Source organism: Dermacentor variabilis, unplaced genomic scaffold, assembly GCF_050947875.1.
Source record: "Dermacentor variabilis isolate Ectoservices unplaced genomic scaffold, ASM5094787v1 scaffold_64, whole genome shotgun sequence".
Classification (NCBI taxonomy): Eukaryota; Metazoa; Arthropoda; class Arachnida; order Ixodida; family Ixodidae; genus Dermacentor; species Dermacentor variabilis.
Window position 1 is genome coordinate 85,111 of NW_027460817.1, and position 24,947 is coordinate 110,057.

At 45.0% G+C, this 24,947-nt stretch overlaps 1 protein-coding gene across 1 annotated transcript; it reads right to left on the minus strand.

Annotated features, from left to right (window-relative positions):
- Nucleotides 1-6,237: 6,237 nt before the first annotated feature.
- Nucleotides 6,238-20,834, minus strand: LOC142569083 (uncharacterized). The gene is made up of 4 exons (XM_075678585.1): nucleotides 20,455-20,834; nucleotides 19,061-19,147; nucleotides 12,053-12,266; nucleotides 6,238-6,428 (listed from the first exon to the last, which is right to left on the minus strand). Exons 2-4 carry the CDS (start codon nucleotides 19,100-19,102, stop codon nucleotides 6,253-6,255), a joined length of 432 nt encoding a protein of 143 aa, XP_075534700.1. The 5' UTR covers nucleotides 19,103-19,147; nucleotides 20,455-20,834; the 3' UTR covers nucleotides 6,238-6,252.
- Between the last annotated feature and the right edge of the window lie 4,113 nt (nucleotides 20,835-24,947).

Consider the following 24,947-nt stretch of genomic DNA (forward strand, 5'->3'; position numbering starts at 1 on the left):
TTTTAAGCATGCACATGCATCTTTTGGTAGACGCGGACGCAGTTTTCTGCAAAACCACACGATATGCATGCAAATGATGCTTTTGGCAAGAACGCGCGCGCGGATTTCTACGAAACGACGTGAAAAGCATGCCGATGCTGCTCTTTTTAGCACCCGAACATGGATTTGTGCCAAAACGCGTTTTAAGCATGCACATGCATCTTTTGGTAGACGCGGACGCAGTTTTCTGCAAAACAACACGATATGCATGCCAATGGTGCTTTTGGCAGAACGCGCGCGTGGATTTCTACCAAACGACGTGAAAAGCATGCCGATGCTGCTCTTTTTAGCACCCGCACATAGATTTGTGCCAAAACGCGTTTTAAGCATGCACATGCATCTTTTGGTAGACGCGGACGCAGTTTTCTGCAAAACCACACGATATGCATGCAAATGGTGCTTTTGGCAAGAACGCGCGCGTGGATTTCTACCAAACGACGTGAAAAGCATGCCGATGCTGCTCCTTTTAGCACCCGCACATGGATTTGTGCCAAAACGCGTTTTAAGCATGCACATGCATCTTTTGGTAGACGCGGACGCAGTTTTCTGCAAAACCACACGATATGCATGCAAATGGTGCTTTTGGCAGAACGCGCGCGTGGATTTCTACCAAACGACGTGAAAAGCATGCCGATGCTGCTCTTTTTAGCACCCGCACATGGATTTGTGCCAAAACGCGTTTTAAGCATGCAAAAGCACCTATTTTGGTAGACGCGGACGCAGTTTTCTGCAAAACCACACGATATGCATGCAAATGGTGCTTTTGGCAAGAACGCGCGCGTGGATTTCTACCAAACGGCGTGAAAAGCATGCCGATGCTGCTCTTTTTAGCACCCGCACATGGATTTGTGCCAAAACGCGTTTTAAGCATGCACATGCATCTTTTGGTAGACGCGGACGCAGTTTTCTGCAAAACCACACGATATGCATGCAAATGGTGCTTTTGGCAGAACGCCCGCGTGGATTTCTACCAAACGACGTGAAAAGCATGCCGATGCTGCTATTTTTAGCACCCGCACATGGATTTGTGCCAAAACGCGTTTTAAGCATGCACATGCATCTTTTGGTAGACGCGAACGCAGTTTTCTGCAAAACCACACGATATGCATGCAAATGGTGCTTTTGGCAGAACGCGCGCGTGGATTTCTACCAAACGACGTGAAAAGCATGCCGATGCTGCTCTTTTTAGCATCCGCACATGGATTTGTGCCAAAACGCGTTTTAAGCATGCACATGCATGTTTTGGTAGACGCGGACGCAGTTTTCTGCAAAATCACACGATATGCATGCAAATGGTGCTTTTGGCAGAACGCGCGCGAGGATTTCTACCAAACGACGTGAAAAGCATGCCGATGCTGCTCTTTTTAGCACCCGCACATGGATTTGTGCCAAAACGCGTTTTAAGCATGCACATGCATCTTTTGGTAGACGCGGACGCAGTTTTCTGCAAAACCACACGATATGCATGCAAATGGTGCTTTCGGCAGAACGCGCGCGTGGATTTCTACCAAACGACGTGAAAAGCATTCCGATGCTGCTCTTTTTAGCTCCCGCATATGGATTTGTGCCAAAACGCGTTTTAAGCATGCACATGCATCTTTTGGTAGACGCGGACGCAGTTTTCTGCAAAACCACACGATATGCATGCAAATGGTGCTTTTGGTAGAACGCGCGCGTGGATTTCTACCAAATGACGTGAAAAGCATGCCGATGCTGCTCTTTTTAGCACCCGCACATGGATTTGTGCCAAAACGCGTTTTAAGCATGCACATGCATATTTTGGTAGACGCGGACGCAGTTTTCTGCAAAACCACACGATATGCATGAAAATGGTGCTTTTGGCAGAACGCGCGCGTGGATTTCTACCAAACGACGTGAAAAGCATGCCGATGCTGCTCTTTTTAGCACCCGCACATGGATTTGTGCCAAAACGCGTTTTAAGCATGCACATATATCTTTTGGTAGACGCGGACGCAGTTTTCTGCAAAACCACACGATATGCATGCAAATGGTGCTTTTGGCAGAACGCGCGCGTGGATTTCTACCAAACGACGTGAAAAGCATGCCGATGCTGCTCTTTTTAGCACCCGCACATGGATTTGTGCCAAAACGCGTTTTAAGCATGCACATGCATCTTTTGGTAGACGCGGACGCAGTTTTCTGCAAAACCACACGATATGCATGCAAATGGTGCTTTTGGCAGAACGCGCGCGTGGATTTCTACCAAACGACGTGAAAAGCATTCCGATGCTGCTCTTTTTAGCACCCGCATATGGATTTGTGCCAAAACGCGTTTTAAGCATGCACATGCATCTTTTGGTAGACGCGGACGCAGTTTTCTGCAAAACCACACGATATGCATGCAAATGGTGCTTTTGGTAAAACGCGCGCGTGGATTTCTACCAAACGACGTGAAAAGCATGCCGATGCTGCTCTTTTTAGCACCCGCACATCGATTTGTGCCAAAACGCGTTTTAAGCATGCACATGCATCTTTTGGTAGACGCGGACGCAGTTTTCTGCAAAACCACACGATATGCATGCAAATGGTGCTTTTGGCAGAACGCGCGCGTGGATTTCTACCAAACGACGTGAAAAGCATGCCGATGCTGCTCTTTTTAGCACCCGCACATGGATTTGTGCCAAAACGCGTTTCAAGCATGCAAAAGCACCTATTTTGGTAGACGCGGACGCAGTTTTCTGCAAAACCACACGATATGCATGCAAATGGTGCTTTTGGCAGAACGCGCGTGTGGATTTCTACCAAACGACGTGAAAAGCATGCCGATGCTGCTCTTTTTAGCACCCGCACATGGATTTGTGCCAAAACGCGTTTTAAGCATGCACATGCATCTTTTGGTAGACGCGGACGCAGTTTTCTGCAAAACCACACGATATGCATGCAAATGGTGCTTTTGGCAAGAACGCGCGCGTGGATTTCTACCAAACGGCGTGAAAAGCATGCCGATGCTGCTCTTTTTAGCACCCGCACATGGATTTGTGCGAAAACGCGTTTTAAGCATGCACATGCATCTTTTGGTAGACGCGGACGCAGTTTTCTGCAAAACCACACGATATGCATGCAAATGGTGCTTTTGGCAGAACGCCCGCGTGGATTTCTACCAAACGACGTGAAAAGCATGCCGATGCTGCTCTTTTTAGCACCCGCACATGGATTTGTGCCAAAACGCGTTTTAAGCATGCACATGCATCTTTTGGTAGACGCGGACGCAGTTTTCTGCAAAACCACACGATATGCATGCAAATGGTGCTTTTGGCAGAACGCGCGCGTGGATTTCTACCAAACGACGTGAAAAGCATGCCGATGCTGCTCTTTTTAGCACCCGCACATTTATTTGTGCCAAAACGCGTTTTAAGCATGCACATGCATGTTTTGGTAGACGCGGACGCAGTTTTCTGCAAAATCACACGATATGCATGCAAATGGTGCTTTTGGCAGAACGCGCGCGAGGATTTCTACCAAACGACGTGAAAAGCATGCCGATGCTGCTCTTTTTAGCACCCGCACATGGATTTGTGCCAAAACGCGTTTTAAGCATGCACATGCATATTTTGGTAGACGCGGACGCAGTTTTCTGCAAAACCACACGATATGCATGCAAATGGTGCTTTTGGCAGAACGCGCGCGTGGATTTCTACCAAACGACGTGAAAAGCATGCCGATGCTGCTCTTTTTAGCACCCGCACATGGATTTGTGCCAAAACGCGTTTTAAGCAGGCACATGCATCTTTTGGTAGACGCGGACGCAGTTTTCTGCAAAACCACACGATATGCATGCAAATGGTGCTTTTGGCAAGAACGAGCGCGTGGATTTCTACCAAACGACGTGAAAAGCATGCCGATGCTGCTCTTTTTAGCACCCGCACATGGATTTGTGCCAAAACGCGTTTTAAGCATGCACATGCACCTTTTGGTAGACGCGGACGCAGTTTTCTGCAAAAGCACACGATATGCGTGCAAATGGTGCTTTTGGCAGAACGCGCGCGTGGATTTCTACCAAGCGACGTGAAAAGCATGCCGATGCTGCTCTTTTTAGCACCCGCACATGGATTTGTGCCAAAACGCGTTTTAAGCATGCACATGCATCTTTTGGCAGACGCGGACGCAGTTTTCTGGAAAACCACACGATATGCATGCAAATGGTGCTTTTGGCAGAACGCGCGCGTGGATTTCTACCAAACGACGTGAAAAGCATTCCGATGCTGCTCTTTTTAGCACCCGCATATGGATTTGTGCCAAAACGCGTTTTAAGCATGCACATGCATCTTTTGGTAGACGCGGACGCAGTTTTCTGCAAAACCACACGATATGCATGCAAATGGTGCTTTTGGTAAAACGCGCGCGTGGATTTCTACCAAACGACGTGAAAAGCATGCCGATGCTGCTCTTTTTAGCACCCGCACATCGATTTGTGCCAAAACGCGTTTTAAGCATGCACATGCATCTTTTGGTAGACGCGGACGCAGTTTTCTGCAAAACCACACGATATGCATGCAAATGGTGCTTTTGGCAGAACGCGCGCGTGGATTTCTACCAAACGACGTGAAAAGCATGCCGATGCTGCTCTTTTTAGCACCCGCACATGGATTTGTGCCAAAACGCGTTTCAAGCATGCAAAAGCACCTATTTTGGTAGACGCGGACGCAGTTTTCTGCAAAACCACACGATATGCATGCAAATGGTGCTTTTGGCAGAACGCGCGTGTGGATTTCTACCAAACGACGTGAAAAGCATGCCGATGCTGCTCTTTTTAGCACCCGCACATGGATTTGTGCCAAAACGCGTTTTAAGCATGCACATGCATCTTTTGGTAGACGCGGACGCAGTTTTCTGCAAAACCACACGATATGCATGCAAATGGTGCTTTTGGCAAGAACGCGCGCGTGGATTTCTACCAAACGGCGTGAAAAGCATGCCGATGCTGCTCTTTTTAGCACCCGCACATGGATTTGTGCGAAAACGCGTTTTAAGCATGCACATGCATCTTTTGGTAGACGCGGACGCAGTTTTCTGCAAAACCACACGATATGCATGCAAATGGTGCTTTTGGCAGAACGCCCGCGTGGATTTCTACCAAACGACGTGAAAAGCATGCCGATGCTGCTCTTTTTAGCACCCGCACATGGATTTGTGCCAAAACGCGTTTTAAGCATGCACATGCATCTTTTGGTAGACGCGGACGCAGTTTTCTGCAAAACCACACGATATGCATGCAAATGGTGCTTTTGGCAGAACGCGCGCGTGGATTTCTACCAAACGACGTGAAAAGCATGCCGATGCTGCTCTTTTTAGCACCCGCACATTTATTTGTGCCAAAACGCGTTTTAAGCATGCACATGCATGTTTTGGTAGACGCGGACGCAGTTTTCTGCAAAATCACACGATATGCATGCAAATGGTGCTTTTGGCAGAACGCGCGCGAGGATTTCTACCAAACGACGTGAAAAGCATGCCGATGCTGCTCTTTTTAGCACCCGCACATGGATTTGTGCCAAAACGCGTTTTAAGCATGCACATGCATATTTTGGTAGACGCGGACGCAGTTTTCTGCAAAACCACACGATATGCATGCAAATGGTGCTTTTGGCAGAACGCGCGCGTGGATTTCTACCAAACGACGTGAAAAGCATGCCGATGCTGCTCTTTTTAGCACCCGCACATGGATTTGTGCCAAAACGCGTTTTAAGCAGGCACATCCCTATTGAAAATTTGCCCGATGCTGGGCATAGTGGAATCCATCATCCATCATCATGGTGGATTATGGTAGTGGGTGGCATGCTGGGTGACGGGTGGCATGCTGGGTGACGGGTGGCATGGTGGGTGCTGGGTGACATGGTGGGTGACGGGTGGCACGGTGGGTGCTGGGCGGCATGGTGGTTGCTGGGCACGGCGGGTGCTGGGCAGCATGGTGGTTGCTGGGCACAGTGGGTGCTGGGCGGCACGGTGGGTGATGGGTGGCACGGTGGGCACTGGGTTGGATATCATCGTGGGCGCAGCACGTCAAAGGCAAGTTGTGTGATGAATTGAAGGAGCAGCCATTGCCATTCGGAAGCTCATGACGGGTTATCTTTATGTGATGTTGAGTCTTGTGAAGTGTACAGTCTGTATATACATGTTGCCAAGATGCGGCTATTTTCATGCCATAACAAATCAATATGTAAAGCACCATACTACGTAGCATATCATCACACTTTATTGAAAAAGCATCACTTGACTTGTACTGTATTTACTTTTCCACTCGCTTGCTCTGGCGTCCTGCTTGTGTAAAAGAGAGCTCCAAAGGTGCTTTCGCACGGAAGCAAGGTGGTTCTCCGGATGTGGTGCAGGTGGCATCATTGGATGGTCACTTATGTATTTCGCCAGGCAGTCTAAAAGGAGAGTGCAATAAATATATAAGTAAATTGTTTTTCCAATGATTTCTAGCAATAAGTGAATGAAGGAAATCTGCTCTAATCACTTCAAAAAAAGTTTAAGATAACAAAATGCAGCAAATGTCACACACAAACATGCTACCCAGGACGCAAGCCAGCACAGGTTTATTTGCAGTGAGTATGCATACACATGCATCACATTGTTTTGCAGATTTACATGGAATTTTTGTATGTTTTTTGCCAAAGCCACGCCTCTTCTCATCTGGAGGTTGGCTTAACTGCAAAATTTAGACACATGGGAGCTGTACTCAAAGCCTTATGGGGTGGATATTTGGCTTCTGATTTTGCATAATTTGTCTGCTCTTCAACCACCCAAATTCCTGTCAAATTCAGAGAGCCACAATTTGGCTACACTGTCTCTAACGCATGCAGGGGAGATGCAAGGTGCAAGCTGTCTGATTTGTCCATTCTATCATTTGTTAGCTTTACTTGTTGCTCGTGCAGTTGGTGAGGAAGTCGTAACTTTAGCATTTGCCATATAGGCATAAAAGATTTCATGTAAAAGCTGTATAATGGCTGGCTTGCAAGCTTTATTTAGCTGCAAATGATGGCAACTAATGTTTTAAAGTGAAGCTTTTTTTGCCTCTTCTCCCAACATTACGGGCGCTGCAGCTGCTATGGTCTTGTCATGCCTGCCGTTGGATTTCTTGCAACATTACTAGATGGCGCTCACCTCTGCACATCCTGACCGGCGCTGCTGCCCCAGCATTTCACCGTTAGTGTGTATTGCACGTGCTGTGCTGGTTTTAATTTCTATGCGAGAAAAATGCAGCTGCTGGGCTGTGATAGTGTAAACATTAGAATCGTCCTTAGTCTGAAGAGAGCGCTTTGAGCTGGAATCTCAACAGTGTGTTCGCCATGTATGTAGAAGGAGCCCATTAACACGCGCCAGCAAGGCGTGCACTCGACGTCGAGGACACCCAGACTTGAAAGAAGTGTCACACAGAACAGGAGCGTCTTCGCTACGCAGTGAAATGTAGTGCAGACCGCGAATTTATGTATACATTGTATACATACAATTACAATAGCTAATTGAAGTATGCACAGCCTCATAATTCAATTAAAGTTTAATATTTCTGCCATGATGCGGTGCGCCATGTGAGGCAATGACAACGCTCCATTCCTTCTCAGAGATTATGAACAATGACTCGCAACAACGCCTCAAGCAAACACATCTCCCTGTGTGTTCTGTGGGCTATGCAGACAAACAGAAGTGGTGCATGCAAGGTAATGCTTAACATCAACTCGCCACTTTCGTATTGGACTAAACACTGAAAAAATTACAAACTTGCCACTAACATCACCGTTAATTATTGTCAATCAAAGCAAACAATGTGTGCTTCGTGTACATCGATTCTCACAATGCATGGGATCTGCCATTTTTTTTCTACTTTTCAATCTCCATATTGCTACTTTGCTAAGGTAACCTACATCTTCAATGTAAAAAAAGCCCAAAGAAGCATCTTAACGTAATACAGAGCAATCTTTCATGCTCGTCTGTTTAAAAAAAAACATATTTATGTAGGAAATGAAATCTTCGGCAGAGTGTTGATGCGACTACAAGAGTACCTGGTACTTTGATCCATAAAACAATTGAATCTTGGCAGAAGAATGCCAGTTACAGCCACACTATACAGTCCTTTCTAATCCAGGCTGGCGGAAAGCGCTGGAATTCCGCATGATGCCCAGCACCTTGCTTTTCTTGGCACCGACAAGAGGCATGAAAATTTTAGGATGCTTTGCGTAGAACAAGATCAGCTATGCAGATCAGAGCGTACATGCGACTAATGTTCGAGGTGCTTTCTTTGTGTAGCAGTTCTTTCCTCATTCTTATGCTTAAATAAAATGAGATCACTGAAAGTATGCCGAAAGTGCTGATAGGCCATGTCTTACAAACTTCAATAATCAGAACATCTAAAATCAAGAAAGCGGCTGACAGATGGAATAGCACACAGTGGTATGAAGGTTATAAACATGGATGAGGTGCCACAGAAAGGCTGACCAACTTTTGAGCTATCTTCGTCAAAAGTGGCCTGGTCAGCCTTGCCATGTTAGTTTTAAAGGACTAGTAGGGTGACATCACGTGCAGTTGTTGTCAGTGGCAGCTGGTTGTAAAGGGAGAGACTTTAAGGAGAATGAGCGCTGTGGTCTGTAAGCATGGTTCCTAAGACGAGGGCACAAGACCGTGAGAATAGGAAGGCGGCGAGAAAAGAAACAAAAGAAAAGGAGAAAAAAAAGAGATGCCAAGAGGCAAAAAAAGAAAGACAAGAAAAAGAAGGGCATGGGAGCGTGTTAAGGAAGTGAGGGGTTAGGGAGCATTCAGGAGTATCATTGGCGGCATCTTTCTGCCGTTTTAGAAGAACTGGTCAGGCGGTCAGTGTGCGAGTAACAAAAAAGACCCCAAAAGATATCAGTTGAAAGAATGACTTGAGTAGCGTAGCAGCAACGCGTCGGGTAATGTTGAAGAAATTAAGATGGCGACAAGGAGTCTGGGATGCAATGTATGTGGTAGCTGGCAGGCAGAGGCATGGTGTTTTAGGGATGTCAGCCTCAGTAGCTCAACGCAGGTGTCGTCACAGTGGTATATAGAGCTGGTGATACCCTGTGTGACTGATGCGCAGAAAAACGTATCCTGGCATCTGGGATTTTGGATTGTGGTGGTGAGGTTGTTCAAAAAATATGATAGAGAACAGACAAAAGGGGGGAACTGAAAGTGGAATAACAAATAGGAGGGTTACATGAGCAAAAGCGGGCGGAGGCAGGTGTACATGGGAAAAGGGGTCATACAGTTGATATAAACATTAAAACACGAAAGAATATATTAAATTAAGTAGTAAGCAGGTAAAAATTTGAAACGGTGGAATAGGTGAGGTTAAGAATTAAGTTTAGCTGGTGGCACAATGTGTTTTGCGCCTTGGTTGATGACATGAGGCTTTCCGATTTAAGTTACAGCTTTAAAGTTTTTAAAGATTCTAAGTTGCTGTGTTAAATTGATTCCCATTGGATGTAGGCATTTAAACTTGTGTATGAGGTATGATTCCAGATATTTCCTCTAGCGAGGTGAGCGGAAATTTGTAGTCTATAGAGCCTTGCTTTGTCACATATGACATGTTCATTGAAGTGGCTGGCTACTCCTTTAGGTAAATTGTTTTGTATCTGCGCGGTAACCGTTCAGTCTTTTATGATTTTTTTGTCCTGTCTCACCTATGTATTATTTGCTACAAGTGGCACATTCTAGACAGTAGACTACATTGCTTGATGTGCAGATGAAACTCGAAGTTACGTTGTTTGAGTAATTTGATGCTGTACTTAATACTGTAGTAGTAGATTAAATATGTTTGCATGTAGAGCACCCGGGCGGCCACAGGGACTGGTTCCTAACTTTGTTGTTGTTTTTAGTTTGGCACATACAAGAATATCCTTAATATTATAGTGTTGCATCTCAAGACTACTCTGGGCAGGGCAAGAAAAATCTTGTTTCTGGTTGCTGGTGAGAATTGGGTAGTATTTATTGAGGATGTTGTTCATGTTTGGGAGTGTGAGAATTTAGTAGTAAGAAGAGGCGCTGTTCTTGTGATCCTAGGGTGGGGCTTGAGCACGTCGGCTCAGTCAAGTTTGGTTGCATCGGTGCAGGCTTTCTGAAGGGCACTCTTTGGGTGGTTCCCGTTTGATAGGGTTTCTTTAGGGTGATCAAGTCTATCTATGTAGTCTTGGTTTTCAACACACATGTGACGTAGCCATGTGCTTGGCCTTTAAAGATGCCTTCTTTGCAGTGTGGCTTGATGGTGGCTTGTATATTCTAGGTACTGTTGTTTGTCAAAAGGTTTCCATACAGCATTGTCATTAGTGTCCCAGTGTCAATGTATATTGTTTAGTCCAGAAAGTTTATGCGCTCCACTGAAGATTTTGATGCGAATTTTATTGTTGGCTGAAAAGAATTTAGAAATCCTACATATTTATCTAGGCTGTCTTGACCATGTCACCATATTATGAATATGTCGTCTATGTATCGTAGGTATGTGTGGGGCCTGTCAGTGCAGCGCAATAGGAAGTCTGTAGAATCCCCATAAATATGTTCGCATAAATATGTTTTCCCATGTACATCTGCTTCCGCCCGCTTTTGCTCATGCCACCCTCTTATTTGTTATTCCAGTTTCAGTTCGCCCCCATATTTGTCTGTTCTTTATTCTATTTTTTCGAAACACCCTCACCAACATATTCCAAAATCCCAGGCGCCAGGATACCTTCTTCGGAGCCTCAGCCACACAGGGTATCGCCACTTCTGCATACCGCTGTGACGACACCTACGTTGAGCTACTGGGACTAACGTCCCTAGAAAGACCGTGCCGCTGCCTTCCAGCTACCCTATGCACTGCATTCCAGACTCCTTGCTGCCATCTTAACTCCTTCTAAATTATCCGACGCATTGCTGCTATGCTACTCAAGTCATTCTTTCAACTAATGTCTTTTCGGGTTGTTTTTGTTACTCGAGCACTGACCGCCTCACCGGCTCCTTTAAAGCCACAAGAACATGCTGCCAAAGACACCCCTGAATGCTCCCTAACCTCTTGCTTCCCTAACACCTTCCTATGCCCTTCTTTTTCTTTTCTTGTTCTTTCTTTCCCTCTTGGTCTCTTTTTTTCTCCTTTTCTCCCCGCCTTCCCACTCCCACTATTGTTCCTACGTCTTAGGAATCATGCTTACAGACATCAGGTGACCGCGCTCATTCTCCTTCAAGTCTCTCCCTTTACAACCAGCCACTCCTGACAACTGCATGTGACGTCACTCTACTAACACTTTAAAACCAACATGCCGAGGATGACGAGGCAGCCTTTGAGAAGATAGGTCCTCCTAACGAAACGTTGGCCACCCTTTCCGAGGCACTTTATCCCTGTTTATAACTTTTACATCCCAATAATCAGAATAGTGTTTTGAAATTGCATGGCTGTGAACGCTGCAGATTGTAAAGCAGCACATCAGTTGACCACAGTCAACACTTTGGACGGCAGTAGTTTAAAAAGCTTCTTTTAGACCATACAATTTGCCAAGCTGAGTAGGAACCCAATTTTCTTGAGAAGCATTATTTCAAAAAAGTGAAATGAAAGCTGCAGCGTGAAAAGCTACAATAACGCATGCCAAGTCTACATTAGAAATTTCAAAGACAATGAGGTGCTTAAATGTTCACTTCTGTTAAGACAATGAGCAGCAGGTGAATGCAAGCTATCAAGGTCCTGTCAAAATTAACCGCTCGTGTAGCCACCCGACTTTCTTGATTGTTTTTAATTGAAACTGATTATGGGGGAAACTTTGTGGGCGATTTTCGCCGGAAACCCATATCCCGAAATTATCTTGTGCTGTTTTTCATACCCACAGAGACATTTAAATTGTGTGTCGAGACACAGTGCATATACAGCAGAAGAAAAAGATATAATATATAGGCACTTGCCTCATTCTTGCTTTGGCATTTCTTGTCGCTCTGTATACATCATGTAATGCTAACTCATTCAGATAACTTGTAGATATGCAGTTATGTTTCTCAAATGAGGTGACTGTTGACTTACTCTTCAAAGCAGCCACTTTCTCCGGTGTTGCCGGAAGCTTCCAAGATGCGCGGCACATTGTCCGGCAGGCCTGTCCAGTCAGGCTGCTTTCACCTGCTTGCACTGGTGTCCACAGGTGCCATGCCACCTCTAATGGGTACTTTCCGTCGGAAGCAGACTTGAATATGTAATGCCACTTGTTGAGTGGCATCACAAATCCCACACCAATCTGTACCTGCAATAGATATGAAGTGTTTTTTTCCTGAGCAGTATTCTTAACACTAAAACGCACTTGTATAAAACAATATGATATAGGTTAATTAGATCCGTCAATTTCTGATGCAACTCTATAATTTCCTATTTCTGCCCCTCGAACAAGTTTAAAAAAAACTGGGGTTAAACCCAACCTCACCAAGAAATTCATTTTTGTGTAAAGGATTAAACTAATAAAATTTTCCCATTTTAAGGGCAGCAAACACTCATATTTCGTACAGTCTAACCTTGCAATAATGAAATTAACAGAGAAAGCGAAACAATTGATTCAAATAGGCGCACCGCCATGCAGAGAACAGTGCAAGAACGAGTGACGTCAAGGCCTCCAAGATTGCAGTGTCACACGGAGAACAGTGCAGCACGTTACCTAGAGACCTACGCGCGCCAGTCTCCAAAATCCACCACCATCACACACTACATGGCCTTGTTCTAAAGAACATTGGAGACATGCCTTGAAAGTAAGATTACCCTTGCATGGTTGAAAACAAGTGAATTCCCTTGTGGGCTCTGAAAACCACTCGCACCACTCACTCATCTCAGCAGTTATATTTTCGTCATGACTAAACTGCAGCGACGAATGCGCCAAGTCCCGTCACAACTTCAAACTTCAGAACTCAGTGTGCACGCTCCTTTTACTGCGACCAGGTTTGAAATGTTTGTTGTAACAGTACAGCGCTAGTACAGCGGCAGCGGAATTCTCTTTAGGGACAATTGCACCTTCTACATCTTTTTGTAGGTTTTTGCGCAATATGTTCGTTGCTGTTTTTTGTCATTAAGCCCTTCAGTTGATGTCTAGCGCCCGTTCAGACTGTGTCTCTTTGTGTGTGTGTGTGCCCTTGCACTTGTCATGATGTCCAAGTTCAGCTACCACCAACTAGAACTAACTTTTGCATTAATCAGAAGTACATATTAGCACGCTTTATAAAAAGCCAAAGGATTAGCACTATGCTGACCGGAAATGAGAAATGGTAAGAATATTCTGGCTGAAAACAACATTTCATGTTTATCAACACTGACGGGCAAGTAATTAAGAAAGTTGGTGTACGTTAATGTTTACCTTTTGAGTGATACAAGGGACAGAAAGAAGACAACAAGACACAAAAGCTACCAATTCAACATTAATTTTGGTGCAAAAATTTAAGATAATATTTATACTGCGTGTGCCCTTGCACTGCACAAGCGATCTTTTAAGACAAAGGGCACAAGTTGCAATACAAATGTACAAAATCATGATAAACAGTACTTGCATAAAAATAGAACAAATAAGCACGGAGTGATCACTATTCCGTGTCATTTAGAGAGTATTCCTCTTTGTAATGCAATCATAATGAGCACTGGCTGACAGATGTCCCTCTTTTTTAAATGGTATGCCTCAGTGATATTGTTGATCAATCGGTTGCCTTAAGTAAACAAAAGAGATGAACAATCTAAATCTGGCGTACATCACCAGTTGTGTCAATGCATTGTCAAGTGGGACGAGCATGCTTGTCCCTTGAGTGAATAATGGTGCTCTCCTGGGCACATGCTTATACAGCGGCCAGTCTGCCCCATGTACAAGACCGTCTATTCTTAGTACGAAGATGGTGCAGAGTGGCCGAACTCCGCGGATTGCCAGCGCGCATTGCATGGCTGTGCAACGGAGCTAAGCGGCGCAGGCGCACAGGGGCTTAGAGGTGGGACTTCATGTCATGTGTCATCCGCTAAAGCATGGCGTGCTCCCGCACTTTAGCAGATGACACGAAGCTCCACATCCCCCCTGCGCCATGCACGCTGGCACTCCGCGGGGCGTGGTCACGCTGAGTCGTGTTCGTGCCAAGAGTTGACGACCCTGTGCATTTGACCAAACATACACATGAACAGAGGCATAGAATACACTACTAATGACGGACACAAGACATATTTAGTGGTAATTTATACAAATCTTCTTTGCCTGGACGCCTTTCTCAATGCGCTTGTGGAATGCTGGTTATTGCTATGTTGCTCATCAAGTGAACTTGATTTCAACAGCACCACACAGAACATCTGTTTGGCAGTGGCGTAATTTTAATAGTGACTATCAGCCAACAAGCTCTAAGTCTACAGCGGTCCAGAAATAATTCTATTACTTTGGGTCTCTCCACATATTTGGTTAGCACAGTGGGCAGTTTTCTATTTATTCTGCTTGGTGCTGTTCTCAGAAAATGCACCAATACGGCGACAGGTGTCTGTTGGCACACTGTAGCAATAATGGGTGGAAGCTACCTTTGACATTGCTGCAATACATCAGTTGTCACATGGCTACAACCCTTAAGAAACAACAGAAATGTAAGTGCACAGCAAAAACAAGCAGGTTCATCAACCACAAATTTGACTTCAGCAGCCAGAACATAGACAGTTTCATGTAGCTAAAGCATTAGCTAATATGTGGAAAATACATGCACAAGCACCCTTAGCTTGAGATACCTGCATACCAACATAAAACCATGAGTTGCAGTGCATATGATGCTTGTTCTTGACACTAGTATTTTGTGAAAAATACTTTTTGGATTACGTACCATGCTTTCAATTCATTTGCCCAGTAATCAAAGGCTTTTGACAGCATTACACTTTGTACTTGCTAGTTGAAAATATTCTCACGTGAACAGCACACATATTTCGAGAGAAAAAATAAAGTAGGCAGGTATGCCGCACAGTCCACAAGTGAACTGAGAAAAGCGAGCAGGCAAGCGAGGTACGCTTGGTTAAACATACCACGAAATATGTCTAGTGTGTGTTAGGGGCAGTGTACTGCATTCCAATGTTAGGAAGCTGACAGGCCAGGAACTACATATGTACCAAAGAAATCACCACATTTTACTGAGAAGACCGGCATGCTCGTCTGACTTGGCCGTGCATTGCCGCGATAGGGCTTTAGGCCAGATTAAATTAGTTTATCTGTTTCCACCCACGGTGAAAAATTGACAAGAGAAATCAGAGAGGCATACCACAAGACGTGTGAGCAAGCCCCCATTATGAATGCATGAAAAAAGGCGTCATTTCTAGATGACAAGGGATAGAAATTAGTCTGACTATTCACCTTTTTTACGCATATACTGTTTATTGTGATTTTTTGCCTTTGTATTACAACTCACATTTTCCTTCTGAAGGAACTTGTGCACAATATAAGCACACATTCAGTGTTATTTTTATTCCTTCTATCAAAATATTCAGTCATCACTGGTCATGTTGTATGGTCTCCCTTCCTTCACTGTGTAAATTTTGTCCTCAAGTTATATGAACTGACTGGCAAACTCAAAACGACACTACAAATTTCACCTAGAGGATACGGCTGGTTCTCAGAAAATGCACCAATACGGCGACAGGTGTCTGTTGGCACACTGTAGCAATAATGGGTGGAAGCTACCTTTGACATTGCTGCAATACATCAGTTGTCACATGGCTACAACCCTTAAGAAACAACAGAAATGTAAGTGCACAGCAAAAACAAGCAGGTTCATCAACCACAAATTTGACTTCAGCAGCCAGAACATAGACAGTTTCATGTAGCTAAAGCATTAGCTAATATGTGGAAAATACATGCACAAGCACCCTTAGCTTGAGATACCTGCATACCAACATAAAACCATGAGTTGCAGTGCATATGATGCTTGTTCTTGACACTAGTATTTTGTGAAAAATACTTTTTGGATTACGTACCATGCTTTCAATTCATTTGCCCAGTAATCAAAGGCTTTTGACAGCATTACACTTTGTACTTGCTAGTTGAAAATATTCTCACGTGAACAGCACCAAGCAGAATAAATAGAAAACTGCCCACTGTGCTAACCAAATATGTGGAGAGACCCAAAGTAATAGAATTATTTCTGGACCGCTGTAGACTTAGAGCTTGTTGGCTGATAGTCACTATTAAAATTACGCCACTGCCAAACAGATGTTCTGTGTGGTGCTGTTGAAATCAAGTTCACTTGATGAGCAACATAGCAATAACCAGCAAATGCTTTAGCAATAGCGAGCAGGCAATCTTGCATGTGCAAAACTGCATGCTTATTTAATGATAGTGCATCAATAGACTGAACTATGTACCAACTATGTGGTCTATGCAGTATAGACAAAGTCGAAAACGATGCAACTGGACACAGACTCTGCCACAATGCCTACTTGCATGAATGGGTATAGCTTAAGAAGAATATAAATAAATGTAGAGAAAGAAAGCAAGCTTACTAGAAAACTCTTCACTGCTGTAGTACTTACAGCACAGTGAATACTGGCCTTCATTTACCATTTAAAGAAATTCAAGCTCGTGTCTATTGTTCTGGGAACTTGAGAAATAATTGTGAAAAAATGTAGAAGGTTAGGCTAGTTGGCGTTGACACAGCTCCTGTGACATAGTTACTAGCACAAACAAGGCGTACGGAATAAAGGTCGGACTAGCCAAAGCGGTAGACTTCTACTGACAAGCTTTATTCAGAAGAAACATGCAAACAGGCCACCGCATGCTCAGTTAATGTGGAGACAGATGCATAAAAGAATGTGCCACATAGGGGATAACGAAATGCACATAGAAGCTGATAAGCATCCACAAGAAGCCATTACAAAGCATTCACCAGATTTTTCTGAAGACACAACACTTATTTATTAGCTGGTACCAGTGATGGAGTGCTTATGCATTCATCAGTAGCTTTCGAAATGCAAAACACCTCAAACATTTCCCTATATAACTGCCTGGCAAACTGACTGAGCACTTGTGTGCTATGAAAACATGGGGAGCACTTATGGGTACTTTAACAGTGATCAGCCAAGTAGCCAGCGCCTGTGAGAGCATTTACAGCCTTCCGGTACTCCCCAAGCCACTCATTCAGGCACCTGTTTGTTCAATATACCACTTTCCGCAGGGAAGTGCAATGTAGCATACCACCACTACATTTCAGTTAACAAAGCAGGTGACATGCTCCTTAGTGCATGTACTTTGACGCCCGGCAATGTTTACCAACTTGCATATTCTTGTGAGCATTAGCGGTGCCGAAAAAATGCCTACACCAAACTTGTTCGCCACCTTTCTTCTAGGCGGTGGGACACCCTGTGTATGTATGGCAGAGCTGCACGGCTACCACTGCGACATGCGTTACGGCACGTCCAGTGGGCAGTGTGGTAGTGCTAATGACTTTCTTGTTGTGCTGGCTTTGCTGTTAAAAACATTGTGGGTGTTTTCGAACAGTGTTCAGTAGGACTCAAGTTCACACATGAGTTGCCAGAAGATGATCACCTGCAATCATTCGATATTCGTATAATTTTAAATCATACTTTCCTTATTATATATACTCTCTTAGGAAAACGAAGCCCTTGCTCGACTACCGTTTGGCATACTCCATGTTAAAGGATGCATAGCTCCTAGCCGCCCGAGAGCTGTTCTGGTTAAATCTTGTGCACCAGGTTTCCTGCAGCGCTCAGCAACAAGCGAGCCATTTATGTAGGGCTGGGTATCTCGATAACACTTTGGTGTCAACTACTGGGAGCCTCATTAAAGAGGTAAAAACAGATCTGGCAGCTGCTCGGTGCAATAACGCACGTGCCAGTGGGTGCCCTGTGGCTGTGCCATCTGTACATGGGGTGTCCATCACCTAAACAATGTGGCAAACCAGTGCAGTGTAGGTGTTTTCTTCAGCGCCACTAGAGCTCGCAAGAATGTGCAGGTTGGTAAGCAACGCCGAGAATCAGGGTACATGCACTAAGGAGCATGTCACCCACTTGTTTAACTGCAATGTGGGGGTGGTATACAAGATTTCACTTCCCTGTAGAAAGTGCTGTATTGGACAAAAGGGCAGGTTCTTGAATGAGAGGCTTAGGGAGCACCGGAACGCTGTAAACACTCTAGCAGGCACTGCCCATTTGGCTGACCACTGCCGAAGATGTGCTCGTAAATGCTACCTGTGTTTTCAAAACAAGCAAGTGCTCAGACGGTTTGGCAGGCAGTTAGATAAGGAAATATTTGGTGTTTGGCATTTCAAAGGCTGATGATGAATGAATGTGTAAGCACTCCTTCACTGGAACTAACTGATAAAGGAGTGTTTGTTGTACCTTGAGAAGAACCTGCTGAATGCTTTGTAATGGTTTGTTTTGGGCAGTATTGGCTTTGTTGCGCATTTGGTTTCCTCCCATGTGGAACATTTATTTATGCATCTGTCTGCAGATATTTTTGAGCATAAGGTGGGGCCTCATTGCGTGTTTTCTGAATAAAGGTTGTAAGTTGAAGTCTAGTGCACTGTCTTGTCCAACTTTTTTCAATTAGTCTTGTTCGTGCAAGTAAACCTCACAATAATTGTAATACCAATGTTAAACAATGGTAACCATGCTGCATGCTTAGACCTGTGACATATTTGGCCCATTACACTTTTAATCCTTACGTGTGCAGAAACTGCACAAGCGTGTAGCCTAAACGAAAAAAAAAGTGGATATAAAAGGTGTAACACAGGAAAGTTTCAAATCAATAAAACAAAATAACAAGAGGTAGATATAATGTGTACTAAGCAAAATAAAATGTAACGTGCAGCCAAGTGATTGATGCAAGAAAAAATAAACCTCAAGACATGTTAGGTCTAGCTTTAAAGTGAGCAAGGTAATGTGTACATAATGTCTACAGACACAAATAAGCAGCAAGTTGAATAAAGTTGAGCAGATATTTAGCCTATTTAGTAAGCACTGCTGAGTAATATGTCCATAAACTTATTGACGAATGATACTGAGATCCTACTTTTGCAAACACATACACTTCAGTCATACCTGACCAGACCATCCGATTACACACAGTGCTGCTGCAGCCATAGCTCCTCCCTGACGTGGACACTGTTGTTGGTCACGGCCTTGCCCCTGCAAGATAGGTTCTGTGTTAACTTATAGCAGTGGCACTTTAAAGAAGTCATTGTGAACACATGCAAGGAGCACAGAAAAAGTCACAAAAACAATGTTTGCACCACTGCAGGGTGGGAACAGAGCACAAGGTCAAAGTTACTGATGAATATTGTGATAATAGGGACCTCTTCATGACAATAAAATTTTTAAGACCTACAGCTACAGTACATTACAAACAAATGTTTGTTTACGTAACAATTCATTTTTTTTTCTATCAGTTAAGCAACTTTCCCTTGTCATCTCTAGTTATGTCAAAGTTATGTCAAAACACCTTGTCTCAAAACGTAAGCTGTAGTAGTAGCAAGCCGTAATTGCTTAAATTTTTTTGCCCGAACCCTATGAGGGAGATTTTGTGCGCGACGGCTTTGAGCGAGAAAACGGGCCGTCGCGCGAACATATCGCTCGTTCTTTGTCGCCTGGTTCTGGAAATCTAGAATTCGTCGCTCGTCGCCCAGAAGTGCTATGAGCGAACAGACAATAGCGCGAAGCCGGAATTGTACATCAGTCGAGTACTACCGCTTGTTGCACGGAACAAGCAAACGACTATTTTGATACGTGCAAGGTTAAGAACCTACTGCAAGACTTTAAAGAAATGTTTTACGCTGCTCCTTTGAGTAAAACACAGCAAACTAAATTAATAAAGCACACTTTTGGCGCGTATTTGCTGCCCTCATACCGGCAACACCGGGGAGACGGCTCTCAATGTCGTCGCTCGCATAGGGTACGACTTGTACGGAACGAGCTAGCGCGTCACCCATCTACATCGCGTCTCTGTCGCGCGCAAGACCGCTCGCATGGGGTACGACTTGTAGGGAACGAGCGAGCGCGACAACCATCTACATCGCGTCGCTGTCGCGCGCAAGATCACTTGCATGGTGTTTATACTTTTTCCCAATAACTGCTCACAAACCGACAACCGCGTAAACAGACATTATTTTCAACCTCGAAGCATAAGTAAGAGAGGAAACGTCATTGCAGTAAGAATAGGTAAAGAGGCAGATGAGTCTTTATTATCCAACTTTAGCAGAAAAGTGGCAGCTCGGGCAAATGAGGACTGTTGCCGAACCTAATCCCTCTCACCGGAAGGAAGCGCTCACCAAGACTTTCAATTTAGCATTAAGCCAATAAGCTTGCGCAAGCAAATTATGTCAACCAACGCTCAGCAAGCATCGGCACAGTCAATGTCGTCGCGGGAGTTCGATTTCTTACGCTCGCAAGGCACTCTAAGCACACACGAGAAGCAAGCACAGCATGCGTGTACTCACCTTTTAAATGGTACGATGCGGTCGAAAAGCGCCCTCCAAGTTGCCGGAGCTGCAAAGTTATTCCCGCATACATGCAGTTGCGTAGTGGACGACCTGCGGAACGCTAATAATGCGCATCATTTCTTTGCGGCGCCCACCGAACTCTCCACAACCACCACGGACAAAGGGAACGCACTCGATGGCATGAAAATCGTTGGTCCACGTTTGCCTGGCGCACCACGCATACCGCGAGTTTGCAGCGAGACACAAGCTATCTTCTGGCACTTTTGTGCACGCGAACTATGTCACAATTCATTACAGCAAACGCAAAAACACGATCAAACAAACACATCGTAGCAACTCGTACGACCGACAGCACATGTAAACAAGAGAACAAGATTGGTGGATGGATACTATGAGCAACCACTTTGAAACGGGGTGGTGGGTGGCGCCACCTGTGAAATTGGGAGTTTGGTTGGCCTCCGCTATGACTAAAATAATAACCAGCACACACTCGCTTTGTGCCTTGTTGCGCCCAACTGCATATAGATGTTGCAATACATAAACAACCATCGCACAGTTTATATTATCCGCTATACTTTAGCGCAGAAAGAAATTCTATGACGTGTTTTCGATTTCCAAGAGCTTCCGTCGCATGCGGGCAGTAAAAAGATGGCCTTCGAGATTCGCGTATGCCATTCTTAGGAAGCCTTCTCTGGGCTGTAATTTGAAGAAATATATATAAGAAGGTTTAGTAAACAAGAAAAAAAAAGGTGTGGAAAGTGAGGGGGTGGAGCCCCTAGCCCAGAACTCCACTGGCTTGTGCGGTCCGCCGTGCCTGGTCGAGGCTGGCGAGCCAAGTCTCCCATTGCTCCCTTCCGGAAAGTTTGCCGCCTACTTTCAGCTGTTTTGAAGCCCATCCATGCCCACCCACGACGCCTTGCGCTACTGCCCGTGCAACCTGCGCCGTCACTTCGTTTTAAACAACTTGTTGCTTTCGTCACCCTCTACTGTAGCAATAGAAATTGTTGACATGATCTCGGAGGTACACGTCCAGTGTGCGATGTTTCCGTGCGCGTTGTAACTTATTCAGTCAGAAAGCATCAAATCTACGAGAATTAATCGCTCGTGTGGCGCGGGTTACACCCGTGTCATCCGCATTGCTTTCGTTTTGGTGTGGTGAATGTGTGCGTATTGCGCTCCTGTCGTGCATGCCTTCTGTATTTATCGTGCGGCGCACGAATATTCCTGGAAAAAACCGCATGTCTCTGCCGCGTGAATGTGTCCTATGTGGTGGTGCCAGAAATGTGCGGCGGTGTACAATATGTTCGCAGCCAAGTGCTACCGTGCATTCCAGCGAATAGACGCGGCTGCTTATGCACGGTTTTATTCAGTGTTTCTTCATTAGCTTTGTGATTTACTTGCGTCTGCGATAGAATCCACAAGGTACCCCAGTTGAAGAAGACAGCAGGAATTCATGTCGCAACTAGCGAAATTTCTGTTGTACGACAGAAGTTCCTCACGTTTCCGTAGTTGACAGACATTCCTGACGTTACGACAGAAATTCTGATGTCGCAACAGAAGCATTCTGTCGCGAAGGCCAAGATCTCTGAAGTCGCAACAGAAACGTTCTGTCGCGACAACAAGAGTTTTGAAGTCGGAACAACAACTTTCTATCATGACAGCGACTCTGACATTACGACAGCAATTCTGACGTCGCAACAGAAACATCCGGTCGCGACGGCCAAGAGTTCTGAAGTCGCAACAGAAGCGCTTTCCGTCGCTGCCCTTTAAAATTGTTTGTCAGTTTCGCATCGGTGGTGTGCACTGTACTTTTCTCTTGCGCGGTATTCAACCGTGCTTCTCTCAAGCCGCCAATGCTGATAGCACCGACACCGGTATTAAAGTCGACGTGGCCAATTGTTATAATTATGCCGTGACGACGCGGCACCTACCCGCCTCCTCAAAATCGGCCGCTGATCAAAATCATACCATCTGCGGGAATGGCTGCGTATCCGTTTTGTTTTATTTGGTAAGATGTGGCACACAAGCCTGTGGACTTACATGTGCGGTTACACTGTCACATTAGTTAATTTCCCAGAATTATTGCAGAAGCTTATGCGAAGCGGAAAAGAAGTTTTCGGTTGTTCCACAAAGTTGCGTGAAAACTTGTCTCGCTCGGGTCTCATTAATCTGGTACAGCGCTGCCGTGAGAAGCCAGTATGCTGTCAGAATGAAGACTCATCCACGAGTGTTTATGTAGCTATTTTGCGTTGAGCACACGAATTATGTGCGCGCTCAAAAGTGTAAAGAGCGAGAGACAACTGTCGAAATTAGCAGTAACAACCCTAACAATGTCCCCGGTCGCCGTTGTCTATTTCTGAATTTCTTATTCAATATGCATATCGTACAGCAAAATCGACGTTCTATCACTCCACGATGTACTACCTGTCGATCGTAACAACACTTGTGCTCTTCTAGAGATGTGGCAGCTGACGCGGTGGAGGGAACCCACATCTTGGCTTTTAAAATACAAATGTAAACAGCAACGGAGACAGTGGTTTTTACTGTTGACACAGCCAAAATGTACGCTGAGAGATAACAGCGCCGTGGTGCAGTGGTAAGATGCTAGGCTCGTGATCCTTAGGTCCCAAGTTCGAATCCCGGTTGAGAAAATATTTTTTTATACTTTTCTTTTTTTTGTACTAAGAAATTTACATTTTCCTTAAAGAGGTCTCTCAATTTTAAATTAAATATTGATCAGGTTGTGTTTTTAAAGTGGGACATGACGTCACATTGTGACTAATTTTGTCTTCTTTGCCTTCTTCAATAAGTGTCCTGTTCCTGCTTGACAGTAAAATGCCTCTAGTTGGGTTGAAATATCATAGCAATCAAGCTGTAGAAATCGTGCTATAAAGCAAAATTTTTCTTCACTATGTGTTTCACAAACCACCGAGTACACCCACCATTCACCCAGCATGCACACCATTTACCCACCATTTACATTTGACCCAGTACGTACATGCAGTATTCACCCAGCACATCCATCATTCACCCACCATTCCCACAGTTCACCCAGTATGTACCCACCATCCTCCCAGCACGCCCAGCATTCACCCACCATTTACACAGGTCACCCAGTAGTCATCCCACCATCCACCCACTACACCCACCATTCACCCAGCCCGCCCACCATTGAGACAAGTCACCCAGTATGTATCCCACCAATACATCCCACCATCTACCACTGTACCCACCATCCACCCATTATACCCACGATGAATTCCACCATCACCACCAAGTTTTCCATCATGCCCAGCACATTTTACATCATGCCCAGCATAAAATTCATGATGGGCAATGCTGGGATTTTCAATAGGGATGCATCTTTTGGTAGACGCGGACGCAGTTTTCTGCAAAACCACACGATATGCATGCAAATGGTGCTTTTGGCAAGAACGAGCGCGTGGATTTCTACCAAACGACGTGAAAAGCATGCCGATGCTGCTCTTTTTAGCACCCGCACATGGATTTGTGCCAAAACGCGTTTTAAGCATGCACATGCACCTTTTGGTAGACGCGGACGCAGTTTTCTGCAAAAGCACACGATATGCGTGCAAATGGTGCTTTTGGCAGAACGCGCGCGTGGATTTCTACCAAGCGACGTGAAAAGCATGCCGATGCTGCTCTTTTTAGCACCCGCACATGGATTTGTGCCAAAACGCGTTTTAAGCATGCACATGCATCTTTTGGCAGACGCGGACGCAGTTTTCTGGAAAACCACACGATATGCATGCAAATGGTGCTTTTGGCAGAACGCGCGCGTGGATTTCTACCAAACGACGTGAAAAGCATGCCGATGCTGCTCTTTTTAGCACCCGCACATGGATTTGTGCCAAAACGCGTTTTAAGCATGCACATGCATCTTTTGGTAGACGCGGACGCAGTTTTCTGCAAAACCACACGATATGCATGCAAATGGTGCTTTTGGCAGAACGCGCGCGTGGATTTCTACCAAAGGACGTGAAAAGCATGCCGATGCTGCTCTTTTTAGCACCCGCACATGGATTTGTGCCAAAACACGTTTTAAGCATGCACATGCATCTTTTGGTAGACGCGGACGCAGTTTTCTGCAAAACCACACGATATGCATGCAAATGGTGCTTTTGGCAGAACGCGCGCGTGGATTTCTACCAAACGACGTGAAAAGCATGCCGATGCTGCTCTTTTTAGCACCCGCACATGCATTTGTGCCAAAACGCATTTTAAGCATGCACATGCATCTTTTGGAAGACGCGGACGCAGTTTTCTGCAAAACCACACGATATGCATGCAAATGGTGCTTTTGGCAGAACGCGCGCGTGGATTTCTACCAAACGACGTGAAAAGCATGCCGATGCTGCTCTTTTTAGCACCCGCACATGGATTTGTGCCAAAACGCGTTTTAAGCATGCACATGCATCTTTTGGTAGACGCGGACGCAGTTTTCTGCAAAATCACATGATATGCATGCA

Bases quoted from the DNA above. Each gene is read 5' to 3' on its own strand.
- LOC142569083 (XM_075678585.1), bottom strand. From the start codon at position 19,102: ATGGCTGCAGCAGCACTGTGTGTAATCGGATGGTCTGGTCAG. The intron at 12,267-19,060 runs GTATGACTGAAG...TATCTATTGCAG, and splicing joins TAATCGGATGGTCTGGTCAG to GTACAGATTGGTGTGGGATT. The intron at 6,429-12,052 runs GTAAGTCAACAG...CTCTCCTTTTAG, and splicing joins GAAAGTGGCTGCTTTGAAGA to ACTGCCTGGCGAAATACATA.